Source organism: Melanotaenia boesemani, chromosome 20, assembly GCF_017639745.1.
Source record: "Melanotaenia boesemani isolate fMelBoe1 chromosome 20, fMelBoe1.pri, whole genome shotgun sequence".
NCBI classification, from domain to species: domain Eukaryota; kingdom Metazoa; phylum Chordata; class Actinopteri; order Atheriniformes; family Melanotaeniidae; genus Melanotaenia; species Melanotaenia boesemani.
Window position 1 is genome coordinate 19529197 of NC_055701.1, and position 22303 is coordinate 19551499.

Consider the following 22303-nt stretch of genomic DNA (forward strand, 5'->3'; position numbering starts at 1 on the left):
TGACTCAGGGAGAAGTGATGAAAACAGACAAGGTAATGAATTAAGTTTTATTCATGCTGCATTTAGTCATGTAAAATTCACATTATGTCAAATGAGATGGCCGCAAGTAAATGTAAGAAAAGCAGATTTATTTTTAACTTACGATGCGTGAGTCAACCATCCACAAAGCAAATCTTTAGGAAATTTCATTCTGTTATCTGTGGTCAAAATATTCAGGCTAAAAATTAATTTGTGAGTATGTTAAGAGATATCGTACCAATCGAACATTATCATAAACATTAGCTTTTTAGGTTCATGAGCTTGTCACACTTCAGAAAAGATTCTGATAGACATTGTAAGCATTTGGCATCAGGTAAGTATGGCGTCCAAAATGGAAGAGGTTTTGAAGTATTTTTTCTCCTTTTGGTGCAAAAATTATGACCTTTTTAAGGTTTCTGGATTAAGATTACATTTTTTCTACTTTTAAATAAATAACTGACTTTGTAAAATCTTGTTAATGAGCTGCAAAATCTCAACTGATGTGATGCCATCCAGCAAATTTTCCATTATGTCTGGGTGACAAATAAGTCATGCAGTGCAGTTAATTATTTCTGTAAGATTAAATTGTGTGAAATATTTTCAAATGTTATGATCTTGATTTGAAAACGGGCAAGATACTGAAACCCCCACTGCCCCCACGGTGTTCTTCACTTGTAAGTCGCTTTGGATAAAAGCATCTGCTAAATCATTGTAATGTAATGTAATCAGTAGTGGTGAAGACATGGATTTTCTTATGATTATTCAGCATATTTGCCGAATGTTGTCATTGAGTTTTGAGGTTCATAGGTAGGTGCTTGACAGCCCAACATTATGTAACTGAATTAGATGCGCCCCATGGGAATGAATACAGATGAACTGGGGACGGCATATTTTAGATTCTTTCTGCACCGCTGCTGTACTTACGGGAAATACTGTAACCAAAACAAATTGCTTCCTTGTAGTACTAATGCGGGATAGCTGCACGCAAGGCACAATTTCTACAATAGCCACCACAGCAGGTTCATTTTCAGTGAATTGAATAAATATCTGCTGTGCAGCTCAAAATGTCAAGGAACTTAAATAAATGAACACCAATGGGGGGATAGAGTTAGTTTGCAGACTCTGCTTTTTTATTGTTTATTCCCTCTCTGGTATCTTTTTTTTTTATCTGACTGTGCAAATGTGCACATGTGTAAAGGTTTGAATCTCTGTGGTTGTGTGCCCATTTGAGGTTTAGCATGTGTTCTCCTGATTGCAAGAAGCCTCAAAATCTGGCTACTTTAGGGGCATCTGCATCTGTGGCGGCATTCCTCCACCTGTTGTGCAAGCCAGCAGAGGGCTTTCTAAGAATTTGGCAGGTAGGAGAAGTTCCCATGAGCGCAGACTGATGAAATTGGAGATTAGTGCCAACATACAACATGGAATTAGAAAATTTAGAGGTCAAAACTGAACTTTTTCCTTAACTGAATCAAAATACCAGAACCTGGAGAGAGGCCTTAGAACCCAAGCAACTATATACCTGTAGAATAGCACATGACTGTGCACAAGCCAGAGACTGTGCTGTGACACGTGATTAGTGATGGTGCACACACATTATCCAAACACAAACAATGAAAAGAAAAAAACACACACTCGCTATATACACAGACAGACTCTGATAAGTTAAAGAGGTTTTTTGCCCCGTAGTCGTCCTTGGGCAATATCATCACAGAGAGAATCAATAGAGCCATCGCTCACAGTGAATAGAAAGAAGGAGAGAGATAGAGAGACACTGAGAAATATATGGGGTGGGGTGGGGTGTAGGGAACAGAAAGATTGAGGGAGAGGGAGAATAATAGATGGGATGCAGGGAAATGGAAGGAGGGAGAAAAAGTGAGAGCGGAGAAAAGAGGAGAGAGAAAAAAAGTGAGCAAGAGAGTGCATCATTAGTGGGAGGGAAAGCAGAAGAGTATCACAGAGGGATAAGAGCAATAAGGAGCTGGCAAGAGTGTTAGAATTAAGAGAGTAGAAGGAAGATAGAGCCAGTGTGACAAGAATGGATGGAGGAGGCAAGTGAAAGGAAGGACAACACAGGAAAAGGATGCAAGAGTGATAAAGCAGTGAATGAAAGGAGAGGGTAAGAAGAAGGGATAAAAAAGCAGCAAATTATCATTGAATAACAAGGGGTAGAGAATACATACAGCAAAAGAACAAGGGAAGAGGTGTGTGTAAGGGAGGATGTTTGGGTGGAAAGGGAATATAGAGGAAAAGAATGATGAAGCATTCAAGTGAGTCAGTGATTAAGAGGGACAAAGAATGACCCTGCAATCATGTTTTGTAGGATTTATGGTGTACTGTACATGAATGGCACTTTATTATGTGTAAGGATCCAACTGTAAAGTAATTGCTCTTGTCGATGTGGTTGAACAGAGCACAGATTTTTGCTTTAGTTGTCATAAATGTCATAGTATAATGGTTAATTAAAAATGCAGCTTAAAAAACTAACTAAGTCAAATGTAGTCAAACCCATATTATTAAATGTTACAATATTTTAGGCTAAACCATAATGGATGGGATTTGATGGTAAATCTCACATGGGAGTCCAAAACCAAAGTCATTACTTATTCCACCACCGCCTCTCTATCCTCCCGACTGGCACTCATTAATAAGGCAGCATATGCTTCTAGGGACAAGTATTGTTATTGCTGTAGTGATACCAAGGGTATCGTTATATCATGGCACTCCATATAAACAGCCTCACCTCTCATCATATTTGTGTCATTTTAATACAGTTACACTTTTTGCTTGTCATTTTTGCGCCATTAAATTATTACAGTGACAAGAGACATTTGGATAAAAGAGTTGAAGCAATGTCACTGCTTTAAAATCTTATCTGCAAAATCAAGGAGAAAAAACATGTCAAAGCATGGGCTATTGCCATCAGTTGTGTTTCATGGGACTAGGCTGAAAAAGGACAACTTGTGCATTTAATGGTGCTTCCTTCTGTCAGTATACCTTTGATGAAACGGCATATTTAATGTCACAGGAATGAGAGTCAGCTTTTTCAGGTATGTGGAATTTCAGGGGATTTGTTTATAGTGGCAAACAAACAGAACAAGTAGAACAAATCTCTAAGGGGAACCTCTCCTGCTGGGAGCACTTCCCCTCAGAGATTTTTAGCATTTGTCAGCTTATGGCTAGGGTTTCATAGCCTGCAACTTAACTGTTTTAGTTCCACTAATAAACCTGTTTCCAGCTGCAGCTGTTTTCAGCAAAAATGGCTGTATACAACCTGGAGGCAGAAAGGCAATGTTGGCAACAAGTTGTAAACACTGAAGTGGGGGGGGGGGAACGATTTTCCAAGGAGTTAGCAGATCTGATACAGAATTGAGGCTAATGTTTGCAGGGCTATCTCATGTTTGCCAAATGTCTGTGAAAGAGAAAACATAATCACACCTTCTTGCATGCATTTGCAAATTGAAGGGCAAAATTCAAACAGCAAGCTTATGTTTGGATTCTCCTTCAATAAACAGTAGAAAATAGCTAATGATTTGATGCTAAGTAATAAAGAATTTTTTTTACACTAAAACATAACAACGTGAGAAAGTCAGTTTTCTGGAAATGGTCACAAAAGATCTTCGACTCGTATGAAAATTTAGGTGCCGTGGCATTTTAAAATATGAGTAGCAAGAGGTGAACAGAGCAGATGTACTCCTGTGATGATGTAATTATACTGGCCTAGTACTGGCCAGTAAGGCACTCTGTCTGTCATCAACTTCATTAGCAAGTCCCATGTTAATGCAGTGACAAATGGCCTACATGGGAAGGAGGCTGATTAGATTGAAATAGATCATAGAAGACACAGATTAGCTCATATTAGCCTCATACAGGACCTCTCATTATTACCCAGCTGGGTTGTGCTCCTGCTCTCTGTGAATTTAGGCTCCCCAGCCCACCTCCACTTCCTCCCACAACTCTACCTTCTCTTCTACACATTGCAAATTGCTGTGAACGCCTGGGGAGAGCCATAGTGGCCTATATTAATGTAATCCCCTGCACCTAGCTCTGCCAGCTCAGCACAGTACAGCCTCTCTTACGACAATGGGAGTAATGGGTGCAGCTCTTACCTATTATCACAGCTCACTGTTAGCCAGAGGACATTAACCTGTAGAACTCAACATGTACATCTTGCTCACCATGAAAGTCTGCCACAACGTGACTTTTCTTCTTTGCTTTTTTTGTCTTTACCTTCCTTTATCTCATATAATGTAAAGAAAGTGAGCTACCGATGTTTAATAAAAGCTTAATCTCTACTGCATTTCAAGGGGAATCTCCATCCTAGAGAGGGGTATTGGGAACATTGATTTTTCTGAAATTTGAATAGTAAAAACTGTTTCAAGGTACAGCTAATCTTTCTAGCATGTAATTGTACAAGAAATGTTATTAACCCACACATCCCCCAGGCATGAAATGAAATGATATGATCAAAGACAGTTTGCTCTTTATTTGTTTAGATCTTGAAGATCTTCATGCTTCACTGAAAAAGTCCTAAAATGTAACTTTTAGTCATGTCAGTAACAAAGATTGTATAGAAAGGGGCCAATAATGTGGATCAAAGACTAAAAAAATGATGATGAAACTATGAGCATGATGATGAAATTAAATATTAAACTTCCACAAAAATATAAAGCAAAAGCTCATTCAAAGTCAGTCACATTATTTTGAGAGAGAACGTGAGTAATTTTAGACCAAATGGACACTCATAATGAAGAAAAGAACATAAAATTACCTTAAATTTCACTCAGTAATATTAAAGGTGGCTCAGGCTTGCTGACAAATTGATATGTGCTAACATTTTCAGACTGGATCTTTTATATTTTACAGATTCTGCACCAGGAACTAAACTAAAGTAACTGGTTTGTACGTCATATATCATTGTCACATTAATTCTGAAGGCCTGCTGTAATTGCCTCACATAAATGAAACCATGGTTGAAAGGACATGTATAGCTTCCATTTCACGCAGATAGTCTGTAATGCCTTTGCATCTCTAAATTAAGATCACATTTCCCATAAAACCTCATTACTTACTGTGGTGCAATGCTGTGTTGCACCTTGTCACTCTCCTTCCTCTTACATGGCATTGCTATGTGCGTATTTTTTAAGAGGACACACATTCTGGAAGTCATTTTAATGCCGTATTCATTCTGCAGTCATGTCATTTCCTGTGTAATGTATGCAATTTGCTGTAAAATAGTCTCAATGAATAATATTAATTGCTTTTAGTTCTTTTGCTACATCTTATTTCTGATGAGCCAAATTTCAAAAGGGTTGCTCTTGTGTAACTGTTAAAGCAGCACCAGAGAAGTGCTTTGGGAACTACTTGAACCTTGAAATTATATGCATGTGACTCATTTTGATAGCCCACTGACACCTATTCTGGACCTGAAAAAGCCCTGAAGTAAGCAGGGACACAGAAATTGTATTTCACAAATTTGGTTTCCAGATTGGTGCAATGGTTTTGACTTGCAGCACCATGTCATGTCAACAACTAGAGAATAAGAACTAGACTGTCACCAAAATAACAAATAAATAAACACATAAATAATAATGAAGCCACATTAGGTGTGATGCACTGAAGAAGCCCAAGCCAATGAGGAAAGAGAGAGAAAGGTAAAGATCACACTGGCTTTCACTCTCTGAGAGTTTAGAAAAAAAAATCAGAATGCAATGCAGATGCCAACTTTGCTTTGTTGCTGTTGAACTGGTAAGAAACCCATTAGCTCGTTTGTTCTGTGATGTGAAGTGTTTGCTTTTTATTGTCAGTAAACTTATCAACATGCAGGTTTATTGTCATATAAAGATTATGACGACTTCTCCCTCTGCTTTTAGTAGGTTGTGAATGAAAGGTAGAGGCGGTGGTTGATTCGTATTTCATGCAAATGATATGTTGCAACTTGCATCCAGACATTTACTTTAGTGATCTTTTACTAGCTAAGAGGAAACGCATATCCTTACGATATGAGCATATCAATCCCATTATTGTTCCTGCCTCAGAGATGAAGCTGAGTAAGCCACAGTCCCATTTTAGACAAGTAAATAAGTTCTTCTCACATTAAAATGTTGAGTTTGCAACCTTTCAGAGGGTTGTCACTATTAAGATAAGATAAGATAAGATAAGATAAGATAAGATAAGATAAGATAAGATAAGATAATGCTTTATTGTCCACTTGCTCAGAAAATTGCACTACAAATTATAAATGCTGCACCAGTTATATAACTCGTTTAATGACTGCACGCTACATGTAAAATTTTCAAAAATAGAATTTGGTGAAGCAAAACTACATTACAAGAAAAACAAGGACTTTCTCTCATTTTGTGAGTTTGTTCACTGATACTGTATTATAATAGGGATTCTTGTTCTTGTGATGTCCTGCAGCATTAACTTGTCAGTGTTTGCTGGTGCCTCAAGCATGTTGACAAATTTATCTGTATAGTAAACTCTAATGCTGCTTTAAAGGTATTTAGTCACCAAACACCAACAAAGGATATTTGTATTCAACACTTTTCATTTACAATTTAAAGCATCATAGGTTGTAAGATCTGGCCAGGGGACTACGGATAAAAATTTTCCTTTTGGCTAACCCTGGCATATTTACATTGATTTTTATCTTTGTTTCTTAATATGTGCTGTCCCTGTTAGAGTTTTTAAGAAGAATTTACTCACTCAGTCATTGTCTATTTTGTATTTATCAGATTACAAACAAAATGACAAGAGGCAGTCAAATTTTGGTGTGGTGAACAATCTGCTCATTAGAATCAGCCAAACAAAAAAACTGACTGCTCAGTTTACAGAAACAGAAAGTAAACATGCTCAACCCTTTAAAAATGTTGAGCTGAGGTGTAGCTCATAAAAAGATTTTGTCCAGAGGGTGTCATATTTACTACATACTGTGTATAATTATACATGTACATTTGAAAGAGCTCAAAAATAACAAGACTCCAGTCAGCTTAAATTTCTAAAGAGAAGTAATAGAGAGCATTGTAACTGCAATTATCACCATCTGGCATGGGATGTGTACAACCCAAGACAGGAAGGCAGTGTGGTGATCGATTAAAACTGCCCAGAATGTCATCAGTATCCATCTACAGAACACTGTTATATCTGTGAGGTGTTTGTGCAGAGCCTAAAGGACACTAAAAGACAAAAACAACCACAGCCTGTTTACCTTGCTGGTGTCTGACAAGCGCTATAGAAGTGTCCTTCATCATATTGGCAGAGTCTGGAAAGACTTTCTTTCCTCAGGATGTGACATCCCTGAAATTATCGATTACACTATGAAAAGTTTTATTGCTGGACTTGACAGATCTTTTTCTTGGATACAAAACCTTTTTCTTTTTTTTGGGGGGGGGGGGTGTAATTAACATAAAAGGATGACACTGATACATTTCTGACAATTAAAAGTACTGATAATCCAGCTGAATAGTCTTAATCATTAAAGCCTAATCCAAGGAAAATTGAGAGAAAAGTCTGATATTTGTGTTTATTTGGTCCTTTAACAAAATTTTGACCTATTTAACAAAAAAAAAAAAAAAAAAAGTATATTTACAGTTAATTACTGTGTGATATGTCAAAATTATGGTAGTGCAACAGGTATTCACCAGGGGGCAGAAGACAAGTATCAGATTGTGTACAACAGGGTTTTGAACATGGTTTTTACCATAAAGTAATACAAAAGTTTTGAGAAACTTTGCTGTAGTCATAATTAATGTGTTAAAAGACTGCTGACTTAAATATAGTCTATGTGGACTCATCATTGTGGGCTTCCCTTTTGACATTATACAGTAAGTTGATTTATTAATGGTAAATGGTCTGTATTTATATAGAACTTTTACTATACGTGAAACTATACCCAAAGCGCTTTACATTATACATCACATTCACCCATTCACACACTGACGGCAGGAGCTGCCATGCAAGGCGTTAACCAGGACCCATAAGGAACACTTTGGGGTTCGGTGTCTTGCTCATGAATACCTTGACATGAACTCTCCAGGCCAGGATCGAACTGACAACCCTTAGGCTACAAGACGACCTTTCTACCCAATGAGCCATGCTGCCCCAGCCATGATTTATTAAGATGATGCTTATGTATTGCATAAGCTTCAGATCTTCAGATCACACAGAATTAAAATTAATTTAAACACTATGAATAAAGTATACAATGCTATTATTGTCAGAATTCTTTTTGTCTGACCTTAACTCCTGCTTGTGAACCTGCACTGTCCCTACCAGATAATTGATCATGTATGCAAAACATTTAATTATAAGATTTACATTATGATGCAGACATATACATTACCAAATGCACCATATAAATTCATAGTATATCAATTGAGTTTCTGACAAAATAAGAAGGAATACAGTAATTATTGACAGGATTAATGTCCACTTTCTGCTTAAAATGTGTCTTTAATGTCAAAACTTGTCTCTTCTTTGAGAGAAAGCTTACTCCTTGAGAAAATTATATCCTGCATGTTTTATTGGACATTATGATTTTTTTTAATCTTTTTTAGTTTGGAAATACTTAAATTATAGTTAATCTGTCTTTTTAATCCACTTTTCTGTTCATGTCATTACCCCCCCCCCCTCGCCCCCGTGAAGATGTCAAATTCAACCACAACAAGCTGTACACGATCTGGCTCATCACGTTTTTTTTTTTTTTTTTTTTCCCATGTATCAGCAACAGGTGTTCTACTTCAGCAGGGATAAAAGGAGCAGATGTCACATTATATTCATCTTTTCATTGTTGGTTTACAATTAGATCATGTTATAAAGTATCTTAGACCTTTTGCTAAATTAAGTGAGAGAATGAAAGATCAAGAAAAAGTGTGCACAGAATGCGGCACTGCAGGCTAACTCAAATTTCCACCTTGGGAAAGATTAAATGATTAAAAGTCTCGCAGTATCCCTTCTTCCACAGATCTGCTACTCATTATGCACCCTGTCCCACTATTGAATCTCATCATTTTCTATAATTGCCCCCATTGGCCTGACTACTATTTGGCCTATTTTGTCCCATTCTGCTGAGAAATTAAGGCATTCCTCTAGTGACCCTGACCTGTCCCAGGCCTTGCCATTTGACTGACAGCCCATTAGTTGCCCATTGATTGGATGAATCTTGGAATGTGTGAGCCAACCTAATTAGAACTGAGTCCCACCTCCCTGAATGTCAATTGAAGCCCTTTGTGGAACAAAAGTAAAAGGAAAATTAGGCTTTTCTAATCCTCCGGAAGGGGAATGTTGTTTTTACACAAACAAGAGAGGTGTAATTTACAGATGCAAACTTGCCTACCGAATCTCAAGAGAACATTTTGTACTGCACAGTATAATGCACACATACTAATCAGTCTTGTGGGCCCATGCATGGACATAAGTGCATTCTCAAATGGGAATTGAACAAAAGTTCCCTCTATTTTGTGTATATAAATTTATGGAAGCATTTCCTCAGGTCTTGATTAACACTTCACCTTACTCGTCTACACAAATCTTCATCATCTCATAGGGAGTTGAATGAATGGACACACGCACCAAAACACTATTAAGCACACATCTGTGTAGACATGTCTCCCAGTGTGTCTTCTTTATACACAAAGACACTGTTTTGTTTTAGATTTACTTTACCATGCTTTGCACGCACTCACGCACCCACACATGGATACATGTGTGCACAAATTCCTGGCAGTGGTTCATGCCTCCAGCATATTTGGAGACTGCTTGAGCTAATCAGTGCAGCGCTTCACCACAGATGGTCCTTGACTGAATCTGCTGCTATCATGCCATTAGTCATCTTGCTTTCTCCTCACTATTTATGAACCACAACAATGTATTCTTCCTGAAATTTACCTTGACAGTTTAGGCTCTAATGGGTTTGTGAATTCAGTCCTGGGAATGGATCCACTTTTGTGGCCACAGAAGTGCTTAATATGTTTTACTTTCTTTTTCCTTTTGTTCTTCTACTTCTTCTGTGTACCGCAGGCCAGCTGCTAATGAGATGAATTGTTGGTGATGCTTTTGTTATGAGAAATTGGTGGCAGAGGAAATGGCAGTTCATCACACTGGCTCTGGATGAAATATAAGGTCGAGTGTTTTGTGTCTACGTCAGAGATGGCAGGTTGTATTTTAGAACTCACTTTTACTCTGATTCACTGATTACCCAAAATTCAAAGTAGAATCATTGCAAACACAAATGTCATAAAACATTCACCCACTTTTTAAAAAATACATAAAATGCAAAACTGACATTACAACTGCACACTCTATCCTCACTCTGAATTGTTAAAATCTTTTTTGTGTGAAATAATTTACCACGTAATGGCATTTCTCTGTTATAATGTCTGTGTTATAAAACATGATTACATGCATCTGCATCAGTAATGGCTCTGCAGCTTGGGTTAAATAATAATGTCAATATGAAACATGCTGATGTTTAGAATCCATAATATTACTTTGTTTACTCTTTGACTTAAGTTAGAATGCCAATATTTATCAAGTATAAATAGCCTATGTCCAATTGACATTGATGCAAATTTGGGAACTGTTGACCTGACTACATAAGCCAAGGAATTCCAAGGGAAATTAACCCAGAGCAGAGTGTAAATTTAAATTTTATATTTTATAGTAAACCATAAACACAGTTACCAGAGCATAGTACTGGAGTATTTATGTTTCTATAAGTCAGACATATATGTCATAGGTGTTGTTCCCACCTATACGTGGAACAGTCTGTCTCTCATGTTGAATACCGAACAAGGATGCTTTCCTAGAGAAGCAAAGCAGGAACTGGGAATGGAAACACACAAAACATAAAAAAGAGAAGTCACAAGAGACTTAATCTGCAGCAGCAAAAGAAAACAAAAACTTTTCTTACACTGGAGTTAAAATATGTTGCCCTGGTCAGTTGTCATAGACTAGAGTTAATCTCAGGTCTAGACAAGATATCATTGGGTTATACAGCCATCACACCAACCACCAAATGTGCCTTCATATTGCTCTCACTAAAGAAATGTAATCTCAGCCTGGTAAAACTCGATTTCTAGAGACAATACAGCAGCAAGAGTTATTTATTTAGACTTTCTATTTCTGTGTCATATCATTTTGGGTACGTCCTCTTTTGCTCCCCCTACAGAATTATACAGGAAATGACAAGTGGGCAACAGAAACCTTTGACACTGGATGAAAAGTTAATGTGTCTGTAATGTTTAGTTCCTCCATCCTAATGAATGCAACTTTAATTAAAAAGCAAAAGCATCTTTGCTACCCGGCGGATGAGTATAGTCTCCTGACATACCCACTCAGTTTCATTCCCATCCTTTACTTGTACCTCTAAAAAACCCAAGATAATTGTGGGTTTGTTAACTTAAAACTTGTTTTTCTGTGAAAATGTGCCTGTAGATATAAGAACTTGAGTGTTTTATGCATAAAAATCACTATTTCTACCAGCCTTCAAAAGTCTAAAATAGTAGACCACGTTGTGAGTTCAAGGTAAGGCCTTTACTCTCATTGCACAGTAGTACAATGAAATTATGTCCCCTGTGGCTAAAAAGCACAGGCCATTTATCTAAAGAAGCAACAAGGTGGTTATCAAGCAAAAGAACGCATCAAAACTGTTATAGTCTGGAAATGAAAGCATTTGTGGACCTGTATCGTCTTCATAAGGGCAGAGGTGGAAAATGTGGGTGTCCTGCATGAGAGGAGTTCTTAACATCTTTAGGTGGCAAGAGCTTTCGTTAGGTCCTTCAGTGCTGGTAGCCTAGTATCCGTGATGTTTTGGACTCTCGTGATAATCTTCTAGATAGATTTGCTGTCAGCAGCCATGCATCTGGGAAACCACAGCAGTTCATTGTATGCGAGGAAGATTTTACTGCAGCAATAATAGGACATTAGCAATTTCTGGCATGGAGCGTGATCCTCTTTTTGTTTTCCTACAGCTCACAATAATCTACTTGGTTTTGGATATGTTTAGTGCCAGGTTATTGGTAGAACACTCATTCATGCCGACCTCATCATTGTAGATTTCATTTCTGTTTCAGGACTATCACAGCGGTGTTCTCTGCAAACTTCACTATGGTGTTTTTTTCTGCAGACAGTGCTCTGGTGTTGATTGTCAAAAAGAAAAGGTAATCAGCCCCCATCCTAATCCTCTGTTTCTAGCTTTGATTGGAAAGCCCTTTACCCAGCTGCATGTGTTCTGGTTCACAACCTGCTGGGAAAAATTGTTAAACGCAGAGTTGAAGTCCTAAAACAGCACCCTCACACATGGTCCAGAGTCTTCCAGATGAGTTCTACCTTAACTATGATGACAGTCTTGGCACAAAATAGAGTCAAACAGAATAACCCACACTTGCACACAAATACACTCTCACAATGTATGCACTTTTGCCAGACACATGCATGTTACCATACATAGTACAAATGTACTGACACAGTACTAGAGAAACAGGCACACACACATACTCAGAGGCGCACATACATAAGCAGGGTGCTGCTGTTGCTTCTAGATAAGTCTCTCTCCATAGACCACTGTCTTTGTACGACAAGGAGAGCAGAGTGTGAGAGGAACCAAGAGGAAGGAACTTGTGTTGTTAATTTGATTCAATTCTGAAAACACAACACACGCCAACTCCAAATCTTCCCTTAACATTCCCACTTTTCCAGACGTGTATGGCTTGTCCTTCTGCAACGTTTTCCAGCTTTGCTGCCCTGGAATGACTTTTTTTCTTTCCTTTTCTTTTCTTCCTCTCTGTCCCTGTCCTCCCTTGTTTCTGTCTTGCTCCTTGTTAGTGAGCATTGTGCTAAGAGGTGATATTATAGTGCCTTTAGTTCTGTGCCAGGAATACTAACTCACAGCTCCCTGGCATTTCAAAAAGCCTCTGTGCTACCTGGGTTTGCACTGCCAGATTATTTAGGATTACATTTTCACACACACACACACACACACACTATGTGACACATGACACACGTGCCATTTCCCCTCACAGAGGAGCATTCACCCTTCCTCAAATTGGCAGTTGTTGTTGGCTCACCCATTAGCTGAACCTCTTTGTTGTCTAGCAGTCTTTTTAGCCACATAATTGAAGTTTTGGTTCAGGAATGAATCACTCATGTAGTTTAATAGTGTAGGTTGTATATTTTAGGGGTAAATGGCAAATTTGCTGTCTACCTCAAAAGGCAGAAAATATGAAAGGCAATATGAAAGGCAGAGTAGGGATGTGGGAGGAAAAGATCAGAGAGAAAGGGGATGAAGGTGAAGGCAGGGGGAAAGGGGTGGAGCTGGAGAGATAAACGAAAAGGGAAGAAGGAAGGCAGGATGTGTGCATATTTAAAATGCTAAGATGGATGGCAGGCACTGTAGAAGGAGGGCCAGAACAAACAGAGGGCAGGAGGTGATGAGTGAACAGGAGGAGGGATCTCACACAGTGAAACAGAGACATGGCCCCTCTTGCAAAGATGAAGGGCTACTTTAATTGGGTTTCTGATGCCTGCTTAATCCTATTCTCCATATTAATCCCCCACAATGTACATAATCAAAACAAATACACCCATCGGGGGAGAAGCTGTTAATAAGAAACTGTAATACAGATAGAAGATGCATGTGGGGCACCTGTGGGCCACCTCTGGGGACACACTAAGGACATGTCCCAGTCATCACTCTCCCTGTGCACCAATCTAGGCACCAGAAGGGCTTTGCAACCACATTTGAGACTCTTAATGAGCATCTCTCTCCTGAAATGTATTGTAGAACAGGAATGTTATTGTACCGCTATTCTATTTCTGAATAAAATTTCATATTCATGCAAGAGAGCAACAAGTGGAAGCAAGTCACATCATCCAAAAAATGAAATTTTTTTCAGGAGGTTTCCATCAACAGCTGAAAAATATTTATTCCTAGTCCTTAGTATTTTATGTAGTTTTCTACTATAGTGGCCTACAGTGTGTCTCAAAATACATATTATGTATTGTACTGTTAGTATTTTCACTGTTATGATGCATTTTCACATTTTATTATCTTTAAACAATTCAAATAATTTTGACAGAAAAAAAGCAAAAGTTTTGGATTTTGATCCTAGTACATTAACACATTGTTAAAACTTTTTTTTTAAAAAAAAGTTTAGTATTGTTTCAATGTTAAATCATTTCAGTAGTCAGTACAAAGTCATCTGGCAATTCAAAGCCAAAGGACGTTTAGGCAAAATGTTCCCCATTGTTTTGGACTGTTTAACATTGTAACACATCTTTTTGAAGCATATTCTATAGTGTGACCTTTACTTTTGCTTGTTTTGTCAAACTGCTACAACTCTCACCATTATTTGTTACAACCCACCCCAGTAGTGAGGCAGGTTGTAACAAAGCACCACCATGTATTTGACATTCCCACTCAAAATCTGTGATACACTTTCAGGGTTTTGAATTGGCTCCATTTGTAGTAAACAAATGTGGGTATTTTATATAAAAGTTTGAGAATTGTAGTTCTAAAATTCAGTGAGTTACAGGTGCTTAAGCAAAAGTGTTACAGCCATACCCAGTCTCCCTGTATGTTGGATAAAGTCATAATTGGAATGTAGGTCTGCTTCAGAGAACTAACAACCCTTACCGACCTCTGCTATCCTCCATTACCTTCCATACACCTGTACCTTACAATACTCTTAAGCTGCCCCTCATTATTTTTCTTCCTGGGAGCCAGACTTTTTTCTGTAATCTTTTAAAGTGGTCTTGAGAAATTGTTCTTCAGAATTTCTGGTGATCCGAAGTTTTTTTGTTTTTTGTTTTTTGTTTTTTTTTGGACATCGGCTGCTTTTCACACATTTTAGTCCTATCCTTGTTCCCGACCATTCTCAGACAAATCTGCTCTTTGTTTAAGGCACTAAACACTGTCCTATAAATCATTATAAAAATTTCACATAACTAAAGAGATTAAGCAGTTTTTTTTCTACACATATCAGACAACTTGACAAAGAACCAATTTTAAATAGTAAGCTTTGGCCTTTTGTTACTGCCAGCCATCATCTTTTTTTTATCCCCATATGAAAAGTGCAGAAGGTGTTACAATTTGAAAACAAAAAAGTGCATTTTTGTATTAACAAGGTGATTCCAAAGAATTGTTAGAAATAAAAACTTGGCATATTTCAGCCTAGTGTGCAGAATCTGGACCAGTTGAGGACATAAGAAGAAGTGTCAGGCCTAAAAGAACAAACAAACACATCTATCTAAACCTATCTACACCAGATGAACACTACCTGACTGAAAGAGAAACAAAGAGAAGACTGAGGTATGACATAAGAACTGGATTGAAAATCAGTGGGTGCAGGTCTTATGGGGTGATGAATCCTCCTAAGAGTGTGGACCTCAGCGTTATTGAAGCAGTGTGTGATCATCCTGTCAGTGAACAGAACAAAAGGCAACCAAGATCCAAAGAAAAGCTTTGAATGTCAGTCAAAAACTTGGAGAAGTATTTCCAAAGACTGCTTGAAAAACTGACAAGAAAGGCTTCCCAAAGAGGGTTAAAGTTTGAGTTGTACGTCTCTGAATTTGTACTATATATTGCATTTAATTTTATGTTTTTCATTTGTTGTCATTTATTACAGTATTTCTTCTTTTTCTTGCAATATAAAATGAAATAAGGGGTGACCTCCTTTGCCCAGTACTGTATGTCCTTATCTTAATACCATGTTTGTTGCTGTTTTGTGATAACTTGTGATAATATGGTACTCTTAAAGCAAACTGCAAAATTGGTTTTAAGGCATCTTTTTTTTCCCCCCTTTTTTTTCTACCTGAAATTGTATATTATCAAAATCATCTGGGTTCTTTTCATTTTTGGCCTATTGAATGTGACATCTGAAAAGCCTATATAAAAATGCTAGGTAACAAAACAGGAAAGATGACTGTGTTTAGCTGAAAAAAAAAAGTGTTTGATTTCAATCATGGGTATTACTGTTGTTGGGGATAAAGTGTGACACTGTGGTTACAGATGCACCTCAACAGTTTGACACTTGTACATTTACCCATTTCATATGAGACACCTTGTCGGGAACTAGACTTTTTCCCAGTGATTATGGAATTTCAATAGCAATAAACCTGACTGGAATATATTTGGATATACTCTGCTTGTACTTGGCTCTGCCCAGCTTCAACAAGTACCAGAGGGAGTGTGTGTGAGGAGCCATGCAAGTTTAATGTTGCTGTTTCTGCAGTAGAACAAAGCCTACAGTGTTGGTTTTCATCTGTACTCTATATGGAGCAAGTGAAGCATGAGTAACATGAAGACCACTAAGAAGATACTTTTTTCTGTTTCCTCCACAACAACTGTTTCAGATTTAACAGTTAAACAAGCTGCTTTCACACCAGGTCACCCAGCCAGCTGTGAAATGACTTGTTGATTCCTGTAATGCAAGTGTGAATGAGAAAGGGAAAGTCAGGGAAAAGGTAGCCATGCTGTTGGTCAGAGAAACCTTTTCATGTCAGGCCTCTGACTGGTTCCCAAACTTCAACTGACACTTAAAACCACTGAGAATAACAGAGAGGGGAAATCACAGACAAAAAACCAAAACATCTATCAGCAGACAATCCAGGCAATGTCAGAAAAAGTGACTGTGGACACCATGGGAACAGAGACTTCACTCGTTAGACATATAAATTTACTGGATGTTCTGCTCCAAAGATGGCATATCAGATGAGGGGCTATGGGCTATTGAATGTATGAATGAAGGACTGAGTGCTGTCCCTTGCTTGAAGCTAAATTAACATGCACAGTAGATCTCTTTTATGGCATTGGCGCTGTCCTCGGTGCTGAAAAGACGTGGTTATACAACGGGTAATGCTCTACTTGGACGACAGGAAGGAAGTGGGGATAAATCTCGGGGGAAAAATTGAGATTTCAGCAAGCTATTAGCTTTTGTCGGCCAACCGGGTAAGAACATCGCAGTTTGAGCCCTAAAGGTGCTTAAAAGTGGCCCATTACCTCAGAAAACAAATGACCGCCATTTATTAAACGGTTCGATTTTTTTTAAAGCTTGTAAATATTATTCTCCTTCTTCTGTTTTAACTTAAATTCAATCTTTTGGAGACCTGAAACCATACAATTCTCACAATAGATATTTTTAAGAGATCGCTGCTTTCCTTTGGGTATTTTAAGGAAAATTCGAGTTGTTTGTTAATTTATACCTGAAACTTTTGAACTAGTAAATTTAATCCAACTTATTTTATTTGGTGATGTAGTTTTTAAAGAGGAAAACGTGACATCCCTGACGTTTTCTGTTAAATGAATAATAATAATAATTATAATAATAATAATAATAATAATAATTATTATTATTATTATTAAGTGTGCATTGTCCCCGGGAGAAGCGGAAGGAAATTTTATTCAAAGAGATTTGCTTAAAATTCTCCAAGAGGCAAGCTCCGTGAGAGGTTAGATTATTGGCGGGCAAACGCATATACACACACGCGCACACACCAACTCGCTGAAACGCACTCACACACACTTTACAGCTGGTGCCCCTTCCTCCAGCGGAGACTGACAGAAGCGGGGCGACCGCTCTAAGCTGTGAGCGCTCATCTCTGCTCTCCTCCACCAGCGCGTCTTTTACAGTTGACATAAAAACTTTGAAGAGGTGAGGGGCGAAACGTCAAAACGCCGACAAATCACTGTCGACAGTGCGCAACAACAAAAGAAAGGGGACAGAAAAGAGCCATCAAGTCCGAGGAAAGCGGTGGAGCCGGGAGAAAGAGGGAGCTATGCCATCTCCCGCCGAGCAGAGCCCAGTCCTCCTCAGTTGCGTGTCGGAGCTACAGCATGGTGTCTCTTTCTGGACTCTGGACCTACTGCCTTGCCCCGGGGAGAACTCATCTCCTTCTCCTCTCTGCCAGGTCGCTACTGTTGCTTCTCTTATTAGTCACCTTTTCCTCCCCCGAGCCCTGCTTGCTTCGCCCGGAGTCTTGCAACATCCTCACGCGGATAGGACACACCGTGCGCCTCGGCGCGCTCTTGCCGACCCGCCAGCCGGCACGGATACAAAACGCGCTCAACCGCGCCCTGGCCAGCATTCGGCACCAAAACGGAGGGGGAGACTCCACCACCACAGCCTCGCAACCGGCTCCCCTGCTACCCTACAACCTGAGCCTGGAGATGGTGGCACGGTCGCCATCGGGTTGGGACCCGGAGTCCTTGTCCCGTAGTGCCTGCCAGGACCTGGTGGTCAGGGGTGTGTCAGCCATGCTCGCTTTCCCTCGCTCCAGGGAGGAGTTGATCCAAATGGAGTTCCTCTCCTCTTTCATGGAAATCCCCTTCATCTCCATCCTGGAGGACACAGAGCCCCTTGTGACTAAGGTAAAGATGGCTTGTGTGGGTGTTTCAGAGCTCTCCTTTGCACCTGTAGCAATCATCTTATTAAACAACAGAAAACGACTTGTTTTGGAATAAATTCTCCCTTTTAAATAAGCAGGAACCCATGGCAAAACTAAGCTGACACTTCGCAATGACCCTTTGACTGATCTTTTAGCTTGTGGACAGGATTTTCTTGTCTGAGCTGTTGGAAAATGTTTCTCACCAGCCAAATATTACGTCTTGCAACAGCAAACAAATGGTTTAAGGGAAAGTAATTGTACCCACAATAATGAGGGCAATTATCCTTGAGCTTAATCTACAAGGATAATTAAAATAATAGTGTTAGAAACAAAAACAGTGAAAATGTAACAAAGATAATCTGAGTAGCAGATGCACTGTTTCTCACATAGAAATGCCTTCTTCCAATATGCCTGATGTCAGATTGACTCTAGTTGAGCAATGTGGTGAACCTGCAGGCCCTCAACATGCATGTTTAATATCTGGTATGGACAGAAACCTCAAGCCATTTTCTCTCTCTCTTTAAGCTCTTTTCTTTGTGTGTGTATGTTTGCAGATTCTGATTCTGTGTAAGCCAAAAACAAAAATGTGTGCATGCTTGTTTGAAGATGGTTTTGGCACCTCTCTGAGTGTGTTCAGTCAGTTGGGATAGTGTCAGATAGCTGTTGTGAAGATGTGTCACCCCTGCACCTCATGCTATTTATGTGATCACATATTTCTTCTTTGTATTTGTGTTTGCTGCGTTTTCTGTGTACAAATTAAGTGGCCAATAAGTGTGTGTGTGTGTGTGCCATGTTAGTATTCCCAGCAGCAGTATAGAGCTGCTTGCCAGTCAGTCAATCCAGGTCCTGCCATATCCGCCTCTATCCAACCGAGCAGCCAACTGCATCTCTGTCACACACTCATTTGAGTGTATGCACTCCCGCACAGGGGGCAAGCACCACACACATAGATAGCCACATGCGCATAAAGAGGACTTTCAACTTTCACACAGGTTCAGCTGAGACATTCTCACACTCAGGCTAGCAGGAAGCAGTAGAAGGACAGAGAGGAGATGAGAGGAAGAGGGAAAAGAGGGTAGGGTAGTTTAAGTCTGAAATCTTTGTCCAGCAATGTCTCTTTGTCAACAATGGATTGCTTATTCGATTTCAATAAAGCTTGCATGAATAAGAAGTCAAACTACTTGACGAATGTGTTGGCAATGCAAGGAGATAAGCAGCAGAAAGAAAGAGGAGAGAGGAGATGTGAGGAGAGGAATGGATGGGCTGGGAAAAGAGAGAGGTTTTTTTTCTTAAGCTGGGATGTTATTCAGTTCTGCAGAACTGTGCCAAGCAGTCAATGGGCAAAATAAGGGTGAAAAAATCACTCTTTTTCTTTGTGTCTCAGTGGCACAGCCTTTTCAATATTTTTAGCAATAATTCCAAGCATAATTTATGTCTAAATGGATGCCTGGTTTGGTTTGCCTTTATGTTTACGAGAAAATGCATTTCAGCCTCATATTAAATTCATGATTTCATTTCTTCTTAGTGGCAGGCCACTGTGTCTGGGTTTATTGAAGGATATGTGCTCAACTTTTCCGACCAGATTATGTTTGTAAGCTGGAAAGAATAGTGGCTACAGTTGGTAGGACCAGAAATTGGAAATGAATCAATACAAATCTTTCAGACTTTTTTCAGACTGTGTTTTGAAATTACTAAAATATTGTATTTCATGTTTTGCAGTTTCCTGACAAATTGATTAATTTACTGCCAAAAACAGATGCATTTTACAAACATTTAATTTATTGACAGAAAACAAGGGACAGTATCGTGGACAGACGTGGAACAAAATTAAATTTAGCAGGGTTGGATTGTAGTGTTTTCTTTCTCTAGCACTTTATGGTGCACATGATATGGGAGCAATGTGAGGAATAATAGGAGGCTGGTCAGAGGTGGGACAGGTTCTCAAACACACATGGAGAGGATGCTGACCAGGAGGTTAGGTCAACAGGGAGGTACATTGTTTAGCATGTACAAGCACACTGGTTGCACTGCTGATAGCAAATCACTGAAACAGGAGATACCATTTTAATTAAAAATGCAATTTACATTTTCACATCAGCAGGGAGGAGTGCTCCTGAGAAGGGGAAGGAAGGCTACAGAAAGGCAGACACAAAACAAACACTTCTGCCAGAAAATGTGCAGGATCTGTCTCAGACTGATCCAAATGAGGAGGTGTGTGGTTTTCTTTGATTTTGGAAAGATTCTTTGCCCCCAGGATTCGTGAAATTGTGGAGATTTTTCTTCAGGGCAATGGGAATTAAACCCAAGTTTTTTTCTGATTGGCAGAATCTTTCCCTGGGCATAAGAAAAAAATTAATTTTAACATGTGGAATGAAACTTTATGTGCTCCCTTCCAATTTTTAAACAAGTGCTACACAATTTTTAATGTCTGAGAATGTATAGCCTTCAAAGTCCTTTAGGAATTTATCAGGTGATATGGACCCATGCTGTTTTTGCTTGTCAGCTAGTTTGGTCATGTTAAATGTGACTTCTGTAATGTAACCCCCCCCCCCCCCCCCCCCCCAAAACAAAAAACAAAAAATAAAAAAATAAAATCCAGCCGACAAGCTGCTAAGGGATTGCTACCATCTTTGCCAGTTTCTCCTAAAAGATCAAGCCAACAGAGTCTACATATTCTCATGTCACAAAGATGGTAAAATTCCTTCAGAGCTGCAGAAACTTGGAGATTAAAGGACACAGACAGATAGAGGGATGGAAAGATGGACATAGACAGGGGTCAGTTGTCCATCTGCGTTTTCCTCATTTTCTCTGCTTAGTCAGACAGAGCTTTGGGAGTATGTGGTGCACCTCAGCAAGGAAGCGCTTATTCCTCCCTACCTACTTAAGCTAATTAGAACCACTGTGTGACCCCCATCTGTAAATCTCCCTCGCCCATCTATGGTGAACAGAATGACAGCCAGGAGAGGAGAAGAGAGGAGAGGCGAGAGGAAGAGGAGACAGAGCAGGGAGGGGAACGAAGAAGGAAATGGGCTTCAAATTCCCATTAGGTCCATTATGGGCATTTGGGCAGGTGATTTTCTCATCAGAAGCTTTTTATGCAATCAGAGTAAGACATTTAATTGAGGACTTTGGATGTGGAAAAATGAAACTAAAAAAATAACCTTGATTAACCCCAAAATGGGTGAAATGGGGTTTCAAATTGATATTCTACTGCCATGTTAGCGTGTGTGGAAAATGGTAATATTGTCATTATTAAATAAACAGAATTGCTTGTGCAATTTGCCAAGAGATGTAATTGAAAAAGAACATTAATGCATTAATAATGTGGCCAGCTTCTTTAAAGCACGGCCTGACTAGACAATTCTAGATTTTTTCTGATAATATCACTGAAATTATTTTGTAGATCATGATTTCTATTTCGGAAATGCATTAACAGCAAGAGCAGAAGGAAATGGTTTTGCTGATTCTTGAATGTGATTAGGTGAGTGGGATGGTATGGTGTGAATTCATTATTTGTCATTCTTCACAGTGGAAGCTGTGTTCCTGCATATCACTACACTCCCAGTTGCACTCAATACTATTGCAACACATCTTGGAACTCTTCCATGAAGTAATGAAAATGTACTAGGCTCAATTTCACAGTCTAATTTAAATAACATTTTTTTTCTCTCTTTGTAGTTCATTTAACTCTTACACCCATAAAAAATATCTCTATTTTATCATAACCCCTATAGTACAGCGGAGCGTTTTATTCCTGTTTAATAAGTTTAGTTTAAACTTGCTTTATTTACACACTGAAGTACAAAAGCTTATTATCCTTAACATCTGCCGCTCCTTGCATATGATATAATGATGATAATTTGATCCGAATCTGTAACTGAGCTTATTTTGCCCCTGAACTTTA

At 38.9% G+C, this 22303-nt stretch overlaps 1 protein-coding gene across 1 annotated transcript in view; it reads left to right on the top strand.

The window, feature by feature from the left end:
* Window positions 1-17579: 17579 nt before the first annotated feature.
* The window catches only part of LOC121630655 (glutamate receptor ionotropic, NMDA 3B-like), an 82398-nt gene continuing 77674 nt past the window's right edge, over window positions 17580-22303 (top strand). Inside the window, exon 1 of the mRNA XM_041971060.1 lies at window positions 17580-18382. Within this exon, the coding sequence (XP_041826994.1) occupies window positions 17849-18382 (534 nt within the window). The 5' untranslated portion in view covers window positions 17580-17848. The remainder of the gene's footprint in view (window positions 18383-22303) is intronic.